This window comes from Phascolarctos cinereus, unplaced genomic scaffold (assembly GCF_003287225.1).
Source record: "Phascolarctos cinereus isolate Bilbo 61053 unplaced genomic scaffold, phaCin_HiC Scaffold_4;HRSCAF=312, whole genome shotgun sequence".
Lineage (NCBI taxonomy): Eukaryota > Metazoa > Chordata > Mammalia > Diprotodontia > Phascolarctidae > Phascolarctos > Phascolarctos cinereus.
In genome coordinates this window covers 357,621,524-357,644,334 of record NW_027555847.1, presented here as the reverse complement: position 1 = coordinate 357,644,334, position 22,811 = coordinate 357,621,524, and the positions used below count along the sequence as shown (strand labels likewise).

General features: G+C 38.4%; 1 protein-coding gene across 2 annotated transcripts in view; it reads right to left on the bottom strand.

Moving 5' to 3' along the window:
• Positions 1 to 22,811, bottom strand: part of AGXT2 (alanine--glyoxylate aminotransferase 2) — a 57,072-nt gene that overhangs the window by 23,781 nt on the left and 10,480 nt on the right. For both annotated transcript variants that reach the window (XM_020995620.2, XM_020995627.2), the window contains 5 exons: positions 19,362 to 19,546; positions 15,804 to 15,927; positions 13,130 to 13,224; positions 8,865 to 8,958; positions 8,095 to 8,188 (listed from right to left, as the gene is read on the bottom strand). In XM_020995620.2, coding sequence (XP_020851279.1) covers positions 8,095 to 8,188; positions 8,865 to 8,958; positions 13,130 to 13,224; positions 15,804 to 15,927; positions 19,362 to 19,546 — 592 coding nt within the window. The remainder of the gene's footprint in view (positions 1 to 8,094; positions 8,189 to 8,864; positions 8,959 to 13,129; positions 13,225 to 15,803; positions 15,928 to 19,361; positions 19,547 to 22,811) is intronic.

The window sequence follows — 22,811 nt, the reverse complement described above, 5'->3', positions numbered from 1 at the left end:
AGGACCCACTAAAGCAAAGAAACTTTGCTAAGGGATTAGGATGCAAACATTAAAACAAAACAGGCCTTGACCCTAAGGGAAACAACATGTACACAAATAAATTCAAAGCATATACAAAGTAATGCAAGGAAATTTCAGAGGGTGGGAGTGATAATTACTGTGGAAATCAGAAAAGGCCTTATATAGAAGCTTGTTATACTTTGAAGGAAGTTAGGAATTCTAGGAGGTTGAGATGAAGAGGTAGTGTATTCCAGGCATGGGGAACTGTGAGCAAAGCACAGAGGTTGGAATGTCATGTATGGGAAACAGCAGGTTAATTTGACTCTAATGGAGAGTATGAGAAGCATTACAGTATGAAAGAAGACTAGACAGGTAGGTAGGAGGCAGATTACGGAGGACTTTAATGTTTGTTATGCAAGAGTGGAGGAAAGACAATTTCTAAGTGGGGGATAGAATCCATGGAAAATTTCATGGAGGAGCTGGTTCTTGACCTAGGTCTTCAAGATGAGTATGATTTCATTAAGTAGAGATGGAGAGAGGCATTTCAGACATATCATGGGGGTATTACTACAGACTTCTAGAATTGTGTGACTGAAGGCAGGATAGTAGAAAAGGCTAGTAGAAGTTTATATAAATGGCACAGGAGGAAGACAGTTTGAATAATGATGACTACTCTTGGAGGCTCTTATTACTCAGATGGTAGCATTGAAAATTGGGGCTACTAAGGGAGTGGGGATTCATGGAAATGGTCCATGTGTTTCCATGGGACTCTTTGAAGTGGCAGAGATGTCTCATGATCTGACTGGGCATATATTGAGAACAAGGAAAACTCTGTCAATGACCCTGAAGGCAGGAAACATGGTCTTTACCAAGACTACCATTACTCCTGATCAATATATCTGATTGATAAACAAACAGATACGCTGAATTACTGAAGTTCTTTTATTCATTACTGAAGGTAGCCCTCAACTAGAGGAAACTCTCCCCTCATACCTTAAATAAATAGGTGGGCATGAGCAAGGCAGTTTGCAAAGAGAAATAAATCAAAGAGAGCATGAAGACTAAACCTTAGATCATTCCTTGGGGGAGGGACACTGAGGGTGGGACACTCAGCAAATCTGGTGTGTTTCTGTCCCCTCCCCCACACCCACCCATCCCCTGTCCTTGAGTCCAAGGCTGTGTCTGCTTCTTTGCAACCATCAGTGCTCACTCTATTTTCAGCTGAATTTGTGCATCACTATTCCTCCATGTCAGGCTGTCACTGACAGAGAGAGTACATATCTCCTCAACATTGCCATTGTCATGGCAACGGCAGGACAACTGAGCAAGGAGACATTTAGACAAAAAGTTACTAAGCACCCACTATACACAGGGCACATGGGGCACATGTATAAAGCAGCGTAGCTTAGTGGATAGAGCACTGGATTGGGAGTTAGGAAGACCTGGGTTCAAATCCTAACCATAATGCTTACTGTGTGACAATGGGCCAATCACTTAATCTCTTTGAGATTTATTTACTAAGTTATAGAAGGTCTACCATTTGTATTGACAAAGATGAAATTACAGATCCTTGTCCCACTTATTCAAGGTATTATTCTAAGCTTGAGGATATCAAGATGAAAAAAATGGCATGGTTCCTGCCCGCAAGGACCTTGCAGTGTAATAGAGGGATATAACAGATCTAAATATCACTAAGCCAGTTAAAAATCTCTCTTTCTCTCTCTTTCTCTCTTTCTCATCTTGTTTAGTTGTTTCAGTTGTATCTGACTCTTTGTGACTTCATTTGGGGTTTTCTTGGCAAAGATACTGGAGTGGTTTGCCATTTCCTTCTCCAGCTCATTTTACAGATGAGAAAACTGAGGCAAACAGGTTATGTTACCGCCCAGGGTTACATAGCAGTAAGTGTCTGAGGCCAGATTTGAACTCAGGTTTTCCTGATTCCAAGTCCAGCACTCTATCCACTGCCCATCTAGCTGCCCATCTATCTATCTATCTATCTATCTATCTATCTATCTATCTATCTATCTATCTATCTATCTAAGTATACTTACATATATGTATATGCATATATACATACATATGTATCAATCTATGTAGCTAAACGATATAAATTAAACATTGATAAGTTCTGCCCAAAGGGCCATAAAACAGTGCATACCCTTTAATTCCAGCAATACCACTTCTAGATCTGTATTCAGAGATCATAAAGAAGGTAAAAGGATCCACACGCACAAAAATATTTATAGCAGCTCTTTTTGTGGTGCCAAAGAATTGGAAATTGAGGGGATGCCCATCAGTTGGGGAATGGCTGAAGAAGTTGTGGTATATGAGTGTAATGGAATGTTATTGTGCTGTAAGAAATGATAAGTGGGCAGATTTCAGAAAAATCTGGAAAGACACAAACTGATGCTGAATGAAGTGAGCAGAACTAGGATAAGATTGTACACAGTAACAACAACTCGTGTGATGATCAACTTTGATAGACTTAACTCTTCTCAGCAATACAATGATCTTAGACAATTCCAAAAGACTCATGATGGAAAATGCTATCCATATTCAGAGAAAGAACTATGGAGTCTGAATGTTTTGTTTTTATTTCTGTGAATTTTTCCTTTTGTTCTGTTTCTTCTTTCACAACATGATTAATGTGGAAATATGTTCAATATGATTGTACATCGATAACACATCAGATTGCTTGCTGTCTTGGGGTGGGGGGAGGGAAGGGAGGGAGAGAAAAAAATTTGGAACTCAAAATGTTATGAAAGTAAATGTTATAAACTATGTTTATGTGTAATTGGAAAAAATAAAATCCTGTTAGTGGGGAAAAAAAAACATTGATAAGTTCCAAGGAGACTTCAAACAGAGGGATATGAAATTGAGGAGGGATCATTACTATCTGGTGAGTGGGGATCAGAGTGAGTTCCATGGGGGAATTTGCATCTGAATTGAGTCATGAAGGAAGGGAATGATTTTTTTTTCTTTTTGGTAAGGCAATCAGGCTTAAGTGACTTGCCCAAGGTCACACAGCTACTAAGTATCAAGTATCTGATGCTGGATTTGAACTCAGGGTCTCCTGACTTCAGTGACAGTGCTCTACCACTGTGCCACCTAGCTGCCCCTGGAACAGAATGATTGCAACAAGTAGACATGTGGAGGAAGGCCATTCCAACCATGGGTAAAGGTTGAGGGAGAATAGTCTATGCAAATATATGAAGGTTGAAGTGAGGGCAGAGAAATGCCATCATTTCCCAAATTTGCCATTTGGGAAATGGGGAATAGTCCATTTTGGCTTGGAAGTAGATTATATGAAAGTAGTAGTATGAAATAAGGTTGAAAAAGATGGTGGAGGGCCTAGAAGGCCAGACTAAGGACTTTATTTGTTTTATGCTGTAGGCAGTGGTGAGCCACTGAAGAAGGTCTTGGAGCAGGTGCCAAGTGATGGAGTTGTCCAAGGAGGTTTCTGTTTTTAGTTGATGGTATGGAAAAACACAAAAAGAAACAGCAGTATTTGAAGAAAGGCAATCTGAGCCTTTTGTGAATGAGAAGATGGGGTTGCCAATGAGACAAAGATGAGGAACCATATGGAATCTTGGAGAAAGATCTGAACTCAAGATCACTGCATCCATGTGGCCCCACAAGAAGGAAGGAGCTATTGCCAGATGAAGATTCCAGCGTTTACAAAGACCTAAAGAAGTGATTGAGCTGAAGACTGTGGCATCCACATGGTCCCTGGAGAGAAGCCACTCATGCCAGACAGGTACGATGAACTGGTAGTGGAGTGATTCAGGGAAATGCCTGGGGAGAAAGATCTTTGGACCAGGAAGTCATGGAACCAATGACCAAAGGAGAAAACAGTGAGGAGGAGCCACAACAGGGGATAGCAAACCAAGACCTTGCTCTTTACTGGAACTGAGTCGTGTGTACAGTGCCAGACCAGACACTGGGCAGAGTTGAGTCACAGGATTGTTGTGAGGATCAAATGAAATAATATACTATATGTAAAGCGTTTTGCAATAAAGTGCTTTTTATATGTTAGTTATTATTGTTGTTGGTCCATGATATGAAGGATCTGATTAATGTGTTTTTCAGTGGAGCCGTATAAATTGATGTCATCCATTTACAGCATGATTAACATGATACTTTTATTTGATTCCCTGTTTGAGTTGGAAGCCATTCTTCCTATTTAGCAGAGATGATAATGAATTTAAAGCTAAACAAAATCACAATGGGCTTAAACTGTCTCCCTGAAAAAATGCCACATTTAATATCAGTTTGCTCTTGGCATTATTCTATTGGTGGCTTGCTTTAAACAGCGAACAGTTTTCCACTTGGACATCAACTATGCTAGTATTGTCACGGTTTTTGGTTTTATATTATTTATTTGCAGTATGTGAATAAACTGTGAGTTGAAGGCTTTGCAATAATAAACAAAGTTTGTATAAATACTACAGAGCTTTGGGGAAGTTTGCTAAATAATTATGAAATAGATAATGAGTTGCTCTTTATACCCCTGGGACTTTTTGGCTCACTGTTTTTGCTCCTAATCCTTGAAGTTGTTTTCTTACAAATTGAGAATACTTTGCATAAAGTACATGAACACACAACTGGCCTTTATTTGGAGAGGTTGCTGTGCATTTTTTCATTGTTGATAGCAAATATCTAATGCCTTTTGTTAAGAATAGTAGCAGCAAACTTGCTTCTCAGAGGTAAATTGCTTTGCTGCTAGTTTATGCCCTTCTGTGCAGTATTTGAGCCAATAATTACCAATTTTATTTGGCTCTGCTGATTGCTAATTGATCTTGCAGGGAAGCTGGAGTTTGTCATTTCCCTTGACACATCTGGTCTGTTTTTCATCACATTAATGATATGCAAAACTTTCTGTTTTATGTTTCAATCTAACTTGCATTTTGTTGAGTGGGACTTTTTTTAGGGGTACTCTTTTCCCATTTGTTTCTTTAATTCTCAAGACTCTGTAATAAACTTTTTGACAGATACTGAATTATTTATTTTGTTCTTTGTGCTGCATTGACCCCTTAGCCTTTTGACTTTTGTTTTGAATTAGGTAAAGGAGTAAGGGAAGTTACACTGAATAAGGGAACCTAAAATTTCCAATATGCTTTTGAGTTCCAGATTCTTTTCCACTTGTTTCTTTTTTTTTTGTTGCTTTTTATTTGGCAACATAATAGCTGATTTTCTATTCGTTTCTAGTTAGGTCTTAATGTAATCTTCTAATGCCTCTCTCAGACCTTTGAAAGCTCTCTCTAGGCACTCCTTTCTTGCTGGTGTCTGGTGCCTGTCCTCAAGGGTGTTCCTTGTTAGTTCAGTCTTTCCTCCTATGGTTCTCTCCAGGACTCCTGATTCTAGTCCAATGTGATTTACGCTTCATTATGTGGCCATCAGACTTGGCTTTTCCCTTCATGAAGGGAAGACCCCTCGCCCCCCTTTTTCAGATACTTTCTCCTCCTTAAAGTTCTTGTTCCTTTTTTAATTCCTTAGAGGTACCTAGGGGGTGCCATGTTCAGTAGACAGCTAGGGCCCTTGCTTGCAATCTCCTCTCCTCTCTGCCCTGGATCTGTGACACAGAACTGGTGTGACAAAGCTGCCAGATGGCATCCATTCCTGCACCTAGAGCTAGTTCATTTAGGATCTCTGCCCATCCTGGTGCCCTGCCTTGGCCCTCTTTCTATTCCTGTGCCCTAGAATGCTCTGTGCTGTGCATGTTACTGGCCAGTTTCTGTTCTCAATGTTTACAGATCTCACTGAATCTTTCCCTAAACTGCCCTGGACTGGAAAAATGACTCACCACGACTTTTTCTTGGCTTTTGCCAATCAGTATTGTGGTCTAGCACATTTTCTAGATAAGTGTAGAGAAGCAGCAGAGGTGAGCTAGGTTCAATTGCTTCCTCTTACTTTACCATCTTGACTCTGTCCTCCTCTTGAATGCTTCCAATCTTTCTTGGCCAGCATTCTCCAAGGAATTTTAGCTGTGGTTTCACCTTATTCACTCCCTGAACTCTTTGAAATCTGCTGTCCTCAAATACAGGTTACATGTAGAGTGAGGCAGGTTGAATGAGAGCATTTCTCATGGAGCCAAGTATATGTGCTTTGGCTCTATAGTGACAGACACAGGTATTCTGGCCTCTTGCTAAATGGCTTGCATTCTTTGGAGCCAAAGGAAGTGCTGCAGTTAAACCCCCTTCTATAAACCTTACACTATGCTTGATTTTCTTCTCTTTTAAAAACTGAAAGCACCGTATAGATGTTATGATAATTATTATCATGATTCTAAGACAGAGTGGTCACTTCCTCTGAAGGTGTTTGCTATTTCTACTTCAGCAATTTATATCCTCCTTACTGATCTGAGTCAGGTCCAGAATAGCAAATCCCCTTATCATTTCATCCTTTTTTTGAATATAGTCTTAAAGAATGAAATTATCATTAAGGAAAGCCAAGAATTCCTCATCTGCTTTGCTTTTGAAAGAGGGAGAGCTCTAACAAAGGTCTGGATAAAGTTCCCCTTTACTACTATCATGCCTCTGTTCCTGGTTTGTGATGTTTTCAGAACTACTTCTTCCTTCTGTCCTGGTGGTTTGTAGCAAACTCCCATGATAGTATTGCTTATGTTTCTCCTTTAGCTGAAATTCTTTCCACTATGGTGCCTGAATCTGCTTCCTAGATATCCTCACAGTATCTTCTTAATGTATGCTGCTATTCTGTTTCGCTCCTTATTCTGTTCTTTTCAAATTAGGTACTCTATTTTAGAGCCATAATATAGTCATATATCCTATACCACCAAGTTTCAGTGATTAATAATAAAATTACTAAGACTTTTCTTCCTTCTGAAGCTATCTTTTAAGACTTACTTTTGGAATTGTCTTTTCTGCTTCAATATGCTGAATGACAGTCCTCAACCTTCCAAGGCACTGAGCCTCTCAAATATTGTTTTAGTTGTAGTATCTCAGTTGTTTCCCAAGAAAGTAATGGGGGGGGAGGGTAACTATTCAAAAGTACAGCATCTTTGGATGGCAAATATATGACAGGACTAGATAATCAACAAAGACTGGATGGTGTTATTTTTATGCCTTCCTCTGCTGTGAGAAAGAGAATGGGTTAAGAAGGCAGAAAACATAATTTAAATGTAGAATTATTTCTTGTGAGTATGTTTTTCAAATGTTTGCAGGACATGTCAGCAGCTTTTAAGAAAACCTGCTGTTTTGACAGATGCTCTCAATTCTAGTTGGCATCCTGGCATCCTCTGGGATCTTCTTGAACAGAGAATGCTGGAATGTTAACATTTTTACTATTTTTTTTTTCTTCTTCCCTCACTAGCAATTATTTGATAATCCCAGATACATTCATTTTTTTCTTAAAATTAATAACAGAGTAACAGCTAATAGAGAATATCATTTCACAGTTTATGTACTCTAAATACCAAATATTGTTACATCATAAACTTAACTGATTCATTTCTTTTCCCAAAAAAGTAGGAGCCTTGATACTGCAATTTGCATGAGAGAACACATAGATATGCAGTTAAGGGAGGTTTTTTGGCCTAGACCTGTGATTTTATCAGCATGAGGAGTAATCAGTGTTGGAAACCCAATTAACTAACAGAGATTGGCAGCACCGTCTGAAACATAAAGGCTTGGAGAATTGCCTGGGGGTGCTGAGTATTTAAATGACCAGTCTATATAGTCACAAAGCCAGTCAGTGTCAGAGGCAGGATTCGTTTTTGTTGGCCAGGCAGTGAGACTAAGTGACTTGCCCAGGGTCACACAGCTAGTAAGTGTTAAGTGTCTGAGATTAAATTTGAACTCAGGTCCTCCCGACTCCAGGGCCCATGGTCTATCCACTGCACCACCTAGCTGCACCCTCCTCCAGAGGCAGGATTCTAGCCGAGGTTTTCCTGATTCCAGAGCTGGCCCTTTATCTATGTACTCTGCCATGTTGCCTTAATGAAAAGTCAATTTCTATCTTGGTCTCCTTGCCTATTTTTCCATTCTATTTTACACTCGTAAGTGGATCTTTCCTCCAATTTCTACTCTCCAATTGGATTTTCCTCTTTCTCTTTGATTCTCCCCAAACCAATCTAACCTGAAGTGCAGTCGCATTTCCTGATTGTTTGCACCAGAGAATCTCTACATTGGCTTCCTCCCCATGGGCCACGGAAAACATCTGGACACATTGTCTGACAATGACAAAAGAAGGAGGTTAGTAATCACTTAGTAAGAAGACAGCCAATTTATAGGAGAATCTGATACCAATCACGGGAAGAATATATCTTCATTTGAAATTGAGATTTCGCCTACCCATGCCCTCACTGCTGAAAGAAATTCTAATACAATTCTCTGAAGAGAATATTTTTCTTAGAAATCTGAAATTTGGGCATTTTGCAAAGGAAACTGATTTTAATGTTCAGCCTAGAGACGACTCGCCCAAGAATTCTATGTAGAAGGGCATTTGACAGAATGAGAGGGCTAATTAGATGTGTGATTCTGGCAGTGAAGAGCCCTGGCACAGGAAATTACAACAGAAGGTGAGAATGATGACTAGAAATTTAAGAGCATTCAGTACCAGTTCTCTGAGAACTAATTTCAAGGCATTCATTTATAGCCCACCTGATTTTCTTTAAAAACCAAACCAAAACAAATCATAAACCCACTGTTAATTATTATTTAGGTTTCAAAAAATCATTCCAAGAAACATTTCTCCAAATGCTCTTGAATTCAGTTAAGCAGAAATGAGAACCCAAAGGGCACAAAGCACCGGTCTAAATTTTAAACATGATACTAAGAAAATGAGGATTGATCATTCTTGTTACCCAACACCCTCTGGAGAAAAGGTACACAGAAATAAAACATTACTGCTTGGCAACTTGATCCACTGGCAGTTCTTGTCTTGTATGTTCCTACATTTGTCAAGCCAATGGTGTAAGGACTGACTCCATGGTATGCTCCCCTGCCAGGAAAAGAATTGGAGGAATGTTAATTTCAGTTTGATCATATGCTGGTGGTCTATGCCCTTGGCAGCAAGGGAAATAAAGGCCTCAAAGAAAAGGAGGTTCACAATGATTTTTTAAAAAATTATGAACTTAACAGACATCAACTTGGTCATTTCTATTTATAAAGAACAGAAAAATATTGTAAAAGAAACCATGCATATCAGTTATCTGTAGCTTTTAAAAAAATACAATAAATATAACATGGTAATTCCAATACTATCATGCTTATCTGTGACTCTTAATTTCTGGACTCTTATATGTATTATATAAATATTTTATTAATGCTCTTTTCCTCTTTTTTTGGGGGAAGGAGATCATTATTACTTCCTTTCTTCCCTCCACAATTCTCTCCAACCCAAATCAACACTCTCTCTTGCAACAAATAAGGATATTTATACAAAACGTATCTGTAAATTGCCTATCTGAAAACATTCTCATTCTACATGTCTAGTTATAGCACCTTGCTGTCAAGAGGTAGGAAGAATTAAGAATTCTTTATTTAAAGTTTCTTTCCTCTATAATCTCAGTCATTGTGTAAATTGTTTTCCCGGTTCTGTTTAATTCATTCTGCTTCACCTCATGAAAGTGTTCCTGAATCCATCTCAATTCCATATGAGTTTTCTTATTATTTTTATAGTTCTATAAAAGTATGATAGAATCATCTCTTTGTCAATTTTTTTTGCCAACAACTTTTGTAGTATTGGAATTAACTGTTCTTCAGATGTTTTGTAGAATTCATTTGTGAATCTACCTTGTACTGTTTTTTCCCCTGCTTTGGAACTTTATTTATGACTTATTCAATTTCTCTTTCTGAATCTGGGTTAAACTAATTCTTTTTCTGTTATTCTGGTTATTAAACGTTATTGTAAATATTTATCTTTTTCACTTAAGCATTCAGTTTTGTTGACATATAATTTAGTTTCTAATAATTTTATTTCCTCTTCCTATTTCCATTTTCTTTTTGATATGATAAATTCTGATTATTTCATTCTATTTTTCAGGATGTTTATTACTTGAGTAAGGTTTTCTATCTTCTGTTCCTTAGAATTTATTTCTTCCTTCTTCCAATTTTTTTCCACCAGACTTTTTATTTAAATTCTATTTTCATTTTTTATGTCTTCCTTGATTTCTGCTGACCATTCTTGTAATTCTTATGGTTAATCCATTTTTTTCTCTGTAATTCTGTTTATGTTTGTTGTTGAGTTTTTCATCAGAGATTATCTTTTTGGTATCTCTTATTACATAATATTTCTTCATTGTGTTTGGTGTTTTCTTGTCTTTACTCATATTTTCCCTAGTGGAATTCCTTTTTCAGTGCTTAAAAGCTTCCCATCTGTTTATCATGGCTTGCCCTGGTTTCTTTGATGGGAATTCTCCTCAGTTAGATTCAGGGCATATTTTTGTTCAGTTCTTGACTAGATGGAAGAACTTACTCTTAGTTTTAGTTTTAGTGTTTTTACTGTAGTGTGTGTAGAAGAGATGGGCCCCCTTTCAACTTTCATGTCATTTTCTTGACTACACTATAAAATGAAAGTGTAGTAAATGGTCCTCTCAGCCACTGGGACATCACTTCTACAACCTCAGAGGTTAGTAGGTTGGGGGAGGATCAGGGGTCAGGAGGCAGGCCATTCTGCCTTAAATATATTGCCTCTGGTGTCTCACCCAATGACCATTTTGATACTCAATTCTAGTGTGGTAGATATACTGCTGTGTCTAGCAGCTGGATTTATATTTGTACAGACTTTAATGGAAATATAGCTCCGATAGTTTAGAGATCTATGGTTTATATCCTGCTCCCCCAGGGGCCCCTTAAGAAGGGCCTGTCCCTACATTTAAGTGAGCATTCAAAATATTCCTTTTACATAGTGTAGCACATATTATAGTGATATAGCCATGGCCAAAATTTCTATGAGAGATAGTTTACAAGCCACAGAGTCATCTCCATACTTTAAAGTCACACCTTATTTTTGATTGAAAACCATATCATCCAACTTGACTACTGCAATATGTGTTGGAGCCAACTCTAATGGCATTTACATTACTTCAAAGCAGGACTTGATACATTATTTTGTTGATTGTCTAGACTTAGAAAAAGTCTTAATAATTCACATTAAACTGAAAAGTGTGTGTGTGTGTGTGTGTGTGTGTGTGTGTGTATTACTTCCTTCCCCCATCCTCTGCACAGAGCATAGTTGTTTGACATTTACCATCAAACACTGACCAGAACCCACATTAAAAAGATTTGATTCCAAATGACTTTTAATGATTCCCCAAGGTCAAAATCCACCCTAAAATAAGAATGGTTTCCTGTTATTGAGACTTATCAGAAGATGTTTCTAGGTTCTGAAGGCAATTCTGAAAGTCATTTCAGAAGCATTTTGGCCAAGATTAGCATCACTGGAATAAGTGTATAGTCCCCCAAATGCCGTGCCTTGAAGGAGAGACCACTATTTGGATGCAGAAGTCCTCACCTATTTATTAAGAAGTCAGTTACATTAATTTTATTATTTTTTTCATTGATAGGAAATATTACCCCATTCAGGTAATATTATGTCCAGGTGCTACATGTGTACCTTAATTTTGAAAACATACTATTGCAAAACATACTAATTTTGAAAACATACTATTGCAAGAGGAGTTTAGTTGCTATTTAATCATGGGATCATAAAATTAGAGCTGGAAGGGACATTAGGAAGTCATCTAGGGAAAATTTATAGGAGGGAAACTAAGAAGATGTGGTAATTTCTTCTTTCCATCTGCTCATATTATTGGATATTCCTAGTTCATGAATGATTTATATCTTCCTTCCTTCCTTCCTTCCTTCCTTCCTTCCTTCCTTCCTTCCTTCCTTCCTTCCTTCCTTCCTTCCTTCCTTCCTTCCTTCCCTCTTTCCTTTCTTCTTTCCTCTCTCTTCTTTCTCTCTCTTTTTTTTTTATTACAAAATTCTGTTTAGTATGCCATAGAAAAGACATCTAGACCCAGAGTTGGCCCATGAGAATTTTGTGGGTTTTTGGAATTATTTCCTCTGTTAAAGTCCTAATCTATTGGCTCATGGTGAAGTAGAAGTGATTCTTGGTTCTCCCTGATTATGCCAGTGGGATGTAAGATCTCACTGGGTTGGAAAGGCTTCTGGCATGGGCTAGTTGACAGATAATAAGAGTGCATTCCAAGAATAAGCCTAAGTAAATTCAGAGAGACATCACCAGAGAATTGACCAATGGATGATGAATTATTCTGGCCATAGCAGCTAATGAAGACCATTTGCCAAGGTATGGAAGAGTTATAACTAGCACCATTGGAGTAAGCATCCACACAAATGAAATCACACTTCATTGAAGGATATTTTGAAGTATTTTGAAGTTTACAAAGCACTTTGAAAAATTATCTCACATTATGTAACCCTGGAAGGTAGGTGCTATTATTGCCCCTGTTCACAGATGAGAAAATTGAGATAGACAGAGATCAAGTGAAACCCTAGGATCACATAGCTAGTAAGTATCTGTATCTGAATTTGAACTCAGGTCTTCCTGACTCCATGTCCAGTTCTCCATTCATTTGACCACCTACCTGCCCTTCCTATTTACTAGAAAAGACAATCATATCCTAGGGACAGTGCAGCATGTTGATATAGATATGTGATCCCAGTCAGGTGCTCTTTTACATCCAGGTTCTGTTTAACTGGACAAAGCAGATCAATTTGGATAAGGTTATCTCTTCACCTACATCACCTACGTAACCATATCCTAAACCATGAGAGACTGCTGGATAGTGTAATGGATAGAGTGCTGGGCCTGGAGTCAGGAAGATGTAAGTTCAAATCTAGCCTTAAACACTTATGTGACCCTGAGCAAATCACTTAACCTCTGTCTGTCTCAGTTTCTCAGACAGTAATAGCACCTACCTTCCAGGGCTGCTATGATGATCAAATGAGATAATATTTGTAAAGTGCTTAGTGTAGAGTCTGGCATATACTAGGTACTTAATAACTGTTTGCTCCTTTCCCTTCCTTTACCATTTAAATGTCTGAAAGATGTCCTGGACAATTTTTCTTCATAGTGGCTTGAAGACACAGATTTATTGTTAGGTAAAGTTAAAATTATTAAAATAAAGTCCATGAGGTGTGATTACCTGAAAGAAATGATGTCAACATTTTGAGAGTAGCTTCGTGCCATTAACATAGCCATATCATTGGCTTCTGAGCCACTGTTCATAAAGAAAATAACCTAGAGGAAAAAAGTAAGACAAAATGTCATTATTCAATTAAAAATATTAACTCACTGAAGAGTATTAAAGATACTGTATAAAGAGGACTCAGACAAAGTCAGTATGTACTTGGCAATACTATGTGATTACGTATGGGCAGGCATGTATGGCTTGTAATACATAGCTTTTGAGGGAATCCTCACCTTCATGAGATCACGTATGTATGTGTACATCAGAGTAAATTTATGTAGCATTTTATGCACGTTAAAATAATTGGCCATTATAATAGCCCTGTAAGTCGGTTGGGGAAGTTATTAATAGTGCACTGACTCCCTCACTACTTTACTAAAAACCCTTCAGTGAATATCTGTGGCCAGTCTCAGGAAACAAACATTATTAATCACCTGCTACGTGCTGGGCACTGTGCTAAGCACTGGGGATACAAAGAAAGACAAAAAGAGCCCCCACCTCAAGGGCAGTCTAATGGAAGAGACAACATGCAAACAACTATGTACAAATAAGCTATGTGCAAGATAATTTGGAGATAATCTATGGAGGGAAGGCACTAGCTTTAAGGGGATTTGGAAAAGGTTTCCTGTGGAAATTGAGATTTTAGTTGGGACTTGAAGGAAGCCAGAAAAGACCAGAGGCAGAGGTAAGAAGGAAAAGCATTCTAGTCATGGAAGGCAGACAGAGAAAATGCCCAGAATCCAGAGATAAAGAGCCATTAATAAATGCTAGACTCAGAGAAAGAAACCAGTGGGGAAAGTTTTCAGAGAAAAATACCAGGAATTGGCATAATGTTGGCATCCTTGAATTCCTTCTTCACGTATCTTTGTTTGAACTTTCTTGACTCTTTCCTAAGCAGAACTTACATTCTCACTCTTTTCCCATTCACTATGCCCCTATTTAAAAAAATGCATCCTTATCTTTGTCTTGACTCCCATTTTGCTTTGAAATTCAAAGACAGCAGTTTATACTGAATATCAAAAATCAGAAGATCTTCACCTTCATAAAAATTTAAAATGTAATATGCCATATTATATTTCAATATATTATGTTGCAATATATGATATTATATTTAGATTAAAGTCGTATCTATGCAACATCATACTATCTCCCTGATTCTTCAGAAGACATGTTTGTGGAAGCTATTTCCCACAATGTTTAGGGCTGAGACACTTTCACTCAATGGGGAAAATTATCCAATTCTTTTTAGAAGGCTGTGGATGAACTCACAGCATGGTGAAGTCACTAGGTGAGCACATTGATTTGGTGAGGAGTCGCTATAGCACCAGAGATTTAAGAGAACTTAAGATGGGAACAACAAGAGACCAGAAAGGTGATTGGGAGAAGAAGACTATATCCACAGCAGTCAGAGCATTCTGAACCATGTGTCTGGACCATGGGAATGACTATGGAGCCAAAGTAAGAGTCGTCAGTATCCTTCACAAGGGAAAAGGCTATAAGAAGAGAGTCTTTGCTCATGCCAAGTATATACACTCTAGTCTGTCAGTGCAACACAATTGTGCCCTCTTGCTATCTTGGAGAGAAAGGAGAAATGTATTCTTTTGTGCCAAGAATGGTTTTCTACTTGATTGACTTCCTTGCTATTAAATAGTATCATATTTTAATTAAATGCTTTCCCTCCCTTATTGATGGATATGTTTATTGAGTGAAATATTGGTGGAGCCTTGGGTTGAGGTTTTGAAATCATTACCACTTCCAAACATCAAGTTGAATATGGATTTTCTTTTCTATTCCATTCCACTCGTTACATTAAACAAACATTTATTTAAGAACCTAGTATGTGCAAGGCACTGTACTACACACTATAAGCACAAAGACAGAAGGAAAGAGTCACGATAGGTACTATAATTCAATAAAAAAATATCCAGCCAATTTGTATACTTGACTGAATTTAGGGAAAACATCCAGGTAATTGAATTTTGGGATGATGTGACTGGATGTTTTGGTATTGTGTGCCATACACAGTCACAACTCTTGTCAAAAGAGAAATGCAAATTATTCAGTAAAGAGGTTGATGAGAAAAGTTGCACCATGCAAAAGGAATTGTAGAAGCTTTGGACCTAGAAGTAATGTAATCCTGGAAAGTTGTTACTACAAGGACTACCTAGAGGAATACTTTAGATACAGGGACACCTGAAGAAGGGAAGCAGCTCAAATATATGGACAAACATCAAGTCACCTTTCACATCTCTGTTCTGCTCTTTTTACCAATCATTCATACATTATTTTCTTTCTATTTCTGCTGAAGAATCTTCTTTCTTCCTTTTGGTTCAAAAAATCACCAATCCCAGAAATAGAAGGGACCTCAGAAGCCTTCTAGTTTAACTCTCTCATTTTGCAGTTGAGGAGACTGAGGCTTTAAGTGACTTGTCCAAAGTCACACAGGGAATAATCCAAGTCCTTGTTTGAGTCAGTGATCTTTCTGCTATACCATGCTGCCTCACCTACTTATAAGGGGTCATATCAGTACTGGGGCTCTTCTACTTAATCTCATTTCCATTTGAAGTGATGGAATCTTCTGGGTTTTGGATCCTGAGATTATCATTACTTTGGAATTGGAGCATTTTACCTTAAGTGGCTTAGGGAGAAGGGCTGCCAGCTTCTCTGCATATTCATGTATTGCAGGATGCAAGAAGACAGGACTTGTATGCCACAGGCGTCCAAGCTGTTTTTGTGCAGCTGCAGTTACCTTCCTGGGAAAAATAGGGGGCGAACACAATCATCCAAATTAACATGCCGTATGTTATTCCATGTGTGGCCATTTTCAAAAGCAGTACAAGGAATTCGATTTCAGCTCAATGTATAAAAAAAAAATTTCTAACAAAGAAATGTCCAAGGATGGAAAGGGCTCCATCATTAGGTAGTGAGCTTCTTGTTCATTGAGATATGCCCAAAGAAGTGGAGTGATTGCCTATCAGGAGACTTATAGAGGGCAATGTTGTATTGGGTGGGAGATTGGATTAGTTGGCTTGGGGTTCCTAACAACACTAAATTTCCAATTTGTTCTTTGAACAGTGTAGAAAACAAAAATACCTGAACATAAGCCTTGATGTTTTTCTTCTCTCTTCCAAGAAATTATGAATTCATTTTTTTTTGTCATATGGAGAATCAAATGAGATTTTTCTTCACAATATTAAAAATTGAGGGGATAAGTAGGGATCAGCCTTCTTGAATGAAGTGCAAACAATTTGTCCAATGGCATCAGAGGAAAGCTGTAACTTTTTGGAATATATTGAAAGAATAGATGTGAATTTTAATGATGGGAACATTTTATACTAGAGTAAGTATAACACAAAGAGAAGAGAAATGAGGGGAAAAACGAAGGAAAGTATTGAACTATTTACTTTAAGTAGGGAGAACAGTAGGGAGACCAGCTGATAGGAACAAAAGGTTCATTTTTGAGACAAGTAGAAACTCATATAAGTGGTAGTGAAGAGGGTGAAACAGATTAAGGAGATCTGTGAAAGCTGGGTAGAGGAACTTGGAATGAATCTAGTGCACAATAGAGTACCATTGTCTAGAGCAGGGTGTCTTAAAATGTTTTCTATCCTGGACCCCTTTGGCAGTCTGGTAAAACCTATGGACCTCTTCTCAGAATAACATTTATTAGTGCACAAAATAAAACACACAGGGAACCAATTATATTAAAGTACAATTATAAAAATATTAAAAAAAACACAAAGCAAGAACTTTACAGATCCTTGGTAAAGAGCCCCTATTCTAAATTGTTGTTGTTTATCCTTCATTCTCGAGGAATACCATGACATCAGGAAGGTGCTGCCATGACTTGCAAGCAAATTGAAGTGAGGCAGGGCTGTGCAAGGTCACTAGCCTCACTTTCTACTCCAGAACCACCTGGGTCCAGTGGCAAGATATAGATCAGGAAAACTGGAGATGCCCTCTCCTACCCCCATTCTAAATTAATAACTGAAAGAAAGCAGGATTTCTGCAAGATAGATCTTTGTTACATATGAAGTGTGGCATGTTAAATATAATAAAAACATAATCTCATCTCTAATTATCAACTTCTTGTCTTTTGGATGGAAAGGCATATATTGACAAAGAACCAACATGAAGGAAAAAAATTCCCAAAGAAATACGTTGTACAAATTTTCCCACAGTTTATTGTTTCCATTGTACTTGCATTCGTTTTTGCTGGTGCAAAAGTTTTTCAGTTTTGTGTAATTAGTTTCTATTTTTGTCTTTTCTGATCACCTTTATTCCTTGTTTAGGTAAGAATTTTCTTTCTAGTCATAGTGGTGAAAGGCATCCTCAGACAGGGCCAATGTATTAATTAATTGGACTACAGAACTTATAAGAGAGGGTTTCTGTTAGAGTAAGAGTTCTTGATCTGAGGGAGATGGGTGGTATGTGAACTTTTTGAAAAAAAATTGATAACTTTATTTCTAATATAACAGGGTTGGGTTTTTTTTGTAATCCTATATATTTCATTTTATGCATCTAACATTATTCTTCTGAGAAGTCATAGGTTTCACTGAACTGTCAAGGGGTCCTATGACACAAAAAAGGTCATGAATCTCAGTATTAGGTCATAAGAGTGGGATAGCAGGTTAGTGGTCAAGGATATAAAGGTCATTGATATAAAGGTCAAGAAATAACCCCTCTCCCCAAAAAAACCCCCAAATCAATAAAACATTGAAGAATGTGCAGGAAAAAAAAACCCCAACAAGAAGTGGAAGGGAACAAAAAATCAAATATTTCTATCTATTATTATCTTGTTAAATTGTATACATATTCCCTTTAAAACAACCATATATAATAGAAATTTACAGATTCTTATACAGGGTGTCCCAAAATTCTTAGTGCAGCTTAAAACTGCAATACCCTGTATAATCCTTTTTTCCCCCTTTGTTCTTTGAATATTGGAATGTTTGTCAAGTCTACAATAAAAAAAAAACAACTTAAAATAAAAGCTCCAACGTTTCCCAGAGATATAGAACTTATGTGAAGGCTGGAGAACATCTTTCTTCTCTCATAACACATAAATATCTATTCCTTTTTCTCCATGGACTCCATACTTCCTCCATATACTTGCTTTTTAAGTTTAAGTTTTTCCTTTGGTTTATTTTGGACTGTAAAATGTAGAGCTATAGCCAGAAATTTAATTATCAGGTAGAAGGCACAGAGAACAGTCCCTAGCAACTGAGTATATTATTTTCCCGGGACAGGGATGAAGCTTGTTTCCCAGAAAGGGAGCTAGGTGGTACAATGGACAAAGTACTTATCTTGGAGTCAGGAAGACCTGAGTTCAAATCCAGCTTCAGATACTTGCTAGCTATGTGACCTTGGACACATTACTTAACCTTTGTTTACCTCAATTTCCTCACCTGTAAAATGAGGATAATTATAGCAGAGATAATCACTATAAAGCACTTAGCACAGTGCCTGGCACATAGTAGGTACTTAGTAAGTTCTAGGTATTATTATTAGGGGACAGCTGGGTGGCACAGTGGATAGAATTCCAGGCCTAGAGTCAGGAAGACTCATATTTACCAAGAAAACCCTAAATAGGGTCACAAATAGTCAGATACGACTGAAAAACGATTGAACAAAAATCATTATACAGTCTGGCTCTAGTCCCCAAAGCACAACAAACTCCATGACTCCTTTATCTTTGAAGAAAGTAGGGGGCAGGGGGAAGTACAACTCCAAACTGGAGGAAAGTGGCTTTAGTGTAAGGTGTATGGAGGACATAGAGCAGTAGGGTCAGGCTGGAGGATCAGCATGGGGAGGAAGTGTACTCCACTGTGTTGGTAGCCTGGGGTAAAGCCCTGGTCACTTTACCCCAGTTATGGCTCTGGGTGAAGATAAAAAATACTTCCTAAACTTTAGGATCTTTCAGTGCATTTTTTTTTTCTGAGAGCAATGTGGCTAGGCCATTGGGGGAAACTGTGGAAGGAAAAGGAGATAAACAACAGATAGAGATTGAAATTTAATGACTATTAAGTATTTGTTATCATCACTCACAGTAATCCCCAGTATCATTTCAAATCTATACACACTCAAAAGCCTAGAACTCCAAGTGCTCATATCTGGCACGATGCAGTGATCACATTTTAAGGTTCCCTGCACTTTAAAGTTGCCCAGAAAGTCAAGCAGTACTTACGGGTGGCAATGGCCAACACCAACAGTGAGAATCCCTGAAAAGAGGTCTAAATATCTTCGGCCTTCATGGTCAAATAGCCATTGCATATATCCTTGGTGGAGCAATAAGGGCTTCTGGAAATAAGCGGACACCAGTGGTGAAGAGTTCTGTTTCCAAATCTTCATGATGTGCTCATAAGGCTGGTACTGCAGAAAAAAAGAATTCTTGTGCTTAATTCAATAATTTTAATTCAGTTAAAAAGTATTATGCATATATTGCATGCAGAGCACGATGTTAGGTACTAAGGGAGACAAAAAGTTAAATTCAGACCAGATGCCTGCAAGCTTACAATATAATAAGGAACAGGACACAAATATAGGGGTGTGTTCATATGTATATATATGCATATTTATGTACACATGTATATGTGTACATATACACATGTATAAACACATGATATATTCATGAGAAAAGTGCAGAACAAAGTGCTGGGATCATAGGGAAGACTTCTTGGTAGACGTAGGGTTTGAGATTTAAAAAAACATGTAGGGATTTAGTGGGTGAAGAAAGAAGGTGAAGCACTTCAGGAATGAAAGGTGTAGTATGAGCTCTTGTAGGGCATTTTCTCTTTGTGTCCCCAAGGCCTAGCATAGTGACTTATATCTAGTGAGTGACTGAGCCTATGATTTCATTGATTCATTAATCTCCTACTGACAAGAGGAGAGGAGAGGAGGGGAGAGGTGGGGAGAAGAAAGGAGGAGAGAGGAGAGAAGGGGAGGGGAGAGGAGGAGAAAGGCAAGGAGAGGACAGGACAGGAGGAGAGAGGAGAAGAAAGGAGAGGAGAGGACAACCTGACCTGAGTTGTCAAACTGCAACTGTGAGAGTCTTCCCCTCCCAGTTTGATTTTTTTTTTTTATTAAAGGGATCATCCCTTGATTCACTTCTTAAAGAGGTCTATTCACTGAATGGGTGCTGCCTCATTCAAAGTGAGAACTTGAGAAGACCTTAGCTTAGAAGGGCCAAGGTCTCCCACTGCATCCTGGGCCATGGTGGCTCTGGAGGAGAAAGTGAGGCTGGTGACCTTGCACAGTCCTCCTTTACTCAAATCAAAGTCAATGGCAAGTCATGTCATCATCTCCCTGATGTCATGATCCTCTTTGAGAACGAAGACAAACCCTCACATGCACAACACAAGGTCCTACTGAGGAATTTCCTCTATCATTGCAGGTAAAGGCAACTTCCAATCTCAGAGAACTGCCTAGAGCACAAAGAAATAAGTGACTTGCTCAGAGTCACACAGCTAGTATGCATCAGAGGCAGGGCCTGATCCCAGGTTTTCCTGTCTTTGAAGCTGGCTCTTTATCCATTCAGTCCTGCATATAATATTAATAAATGGATAAATGAATAAAACTAATAGCTTGTTAAATTCTGGTTGAATGGAACCATGAATCCTTGCTTTTCCTCTCCTGCCTCTCTATCGGAATGTTAGCTCTTTGAGGGCTAAATCATTTTCATTTTTTGTTTCTGTATGCCCAGAACTTAGCATAGTACATTGAACCTAGCTGCTGTTGTTTGTTCTTTGTTCTCGGAGAGGATCACTGACATCATGAGGGGGATGTCTTGACTTGCTCGTGGATTAGATTTAAGTGAGGCAGAGCTTTGAAAAGTCATCAGCCTCACTCTCTCATCCAGAGTCCTCGAAGACCATTGGCAAGACAAAAGTCAAAATGACTGACCAAGTAGCCCCTTAATGAATGAATTTCCGAATGCCTTATGAGATTCATAACATTATCACTTATGGCAGAATTAGCTGTTACCCTACTGCTAAAGTAGGAACCTGCTGCGCTCTTGAAAACAAATATTTATAACGAGTCTAAGCCTTGTAGAAACTTAAAATCTGAAATATTTATACCACATCTTCTTTATACTCAGCTTTAAGCACTTTCAGGATGGGGTTTGGATTTTTTTTTATCTTTGTATCTCCCTCAGAACTTCTCATAATGCCTTGATTATTATGGCCATTTCACAAATATCTGTCAAATAGAACCAAATTGGATTACTTATCACTTGCCTGACCTTGCACATCACCACTCTGATATTAATTTCCTCATTTGCAAAAGCAGAGCAGTGGACTTCAGGGTTCTTAACCTGGGAGTCTGCAAAGTGCTTTTTTTTTCTTTAAGATTTTGATAACTTTATTTCAATATAGTTGCTTTTCTTAGTAATCCTATGTATTGCATTTTATTCATTTAAGAACATTATTCTGAAGAGGAGTCCATAGGTTTCACCAAACTGCCCATGGGGTCCATAACACAAAAAAGTTGAGGATCTCAAGACTAGATGAGCCAGAAGTCTGAGAAGCTAAGGCAGAGCTAGTCTTTCCTGGGAAGTAAGTGAGCATGGCTTTTGCTGTTGCCTGTTGATTGGCTGGGTGTTGTCCTTTGTTCTTGAAGGGGACCAAAGTGACATCACTATGTTAGAGTCAAGTTACAAAGCATCTGATTATGGCTGATCAGACCAATATGAGTTCAGAATGCTGTACCACAGGTTGGGCACAAATAGTCCATGTAAACATTAGGCATGGATTCTCTAAATTTGTGTATGTTATATTTCTTTTGAGCTACTTCAATTCTGCTTTGCTCATAGAGCACAGAACCTTCTCTGATGAGGGCATGCCATGCTGAGCAGTCCTGTCTCCCATGTCACACAATCAATTCCAAAGTTCTTGAGAGGGTCCTTGTATCACTTTTTCTGACCACCACGTGAGTGCTTGTGTTCTCCAACGCAAGCATGTGAGTCTCCAAGAAATAGTCTGTTAGGCAAATGTACATTTGGTATTCGAACGATGTGGCCAGCCCATTGGAGTTGTGCTCTCTGAAGCAGAGTTTGAATGCTTGGCAGTTTGGTTTGAGAAATGACCTCAGTGTCCGGTATCTTAGCCTGCCAGGTGATCTTCAGAATCTTCCTAAGACAATTCAAATGGAAGTGATTCAGTTTCCTGGCATGACGCTGGTGTACTTTCCAGTTTTCACAGGCACACAACAAGGAGGTCAGCACAGTGGCTCTGTAGACTTTCATTTTGGTAGTCAGTCTAATACCTCTTCTCTCCCACACTTTCCTTTGGAGCCTCCCAAACACCAAGCTAGCTTTGGCAATGCGTGCATGAACTTCATTATCAATGTGTATGTCCCGGAAAGTATACTGCCGAGGTAAGTGAGCTTATCCACAGCATTCAAAACTTCTCCATTTGCTGTAACCGATGGTTCCATGTATGGATGCATGAGCTGATGGAACACCTATGTTTTCTTGGTGTTAATTGTTAGGCCAAAATTAGTGCAAGCGGCAGAGAAGCTATCCTCCCTTTCCATGCAGTTTGCCCTCCTTTATTGACTCTTTCTTCTCCTTTTGCTATTCAAAATCTTTCTCAAGAAAGTCCTGATACCAATCATTGGTATAAAGTTAAGTCAATGT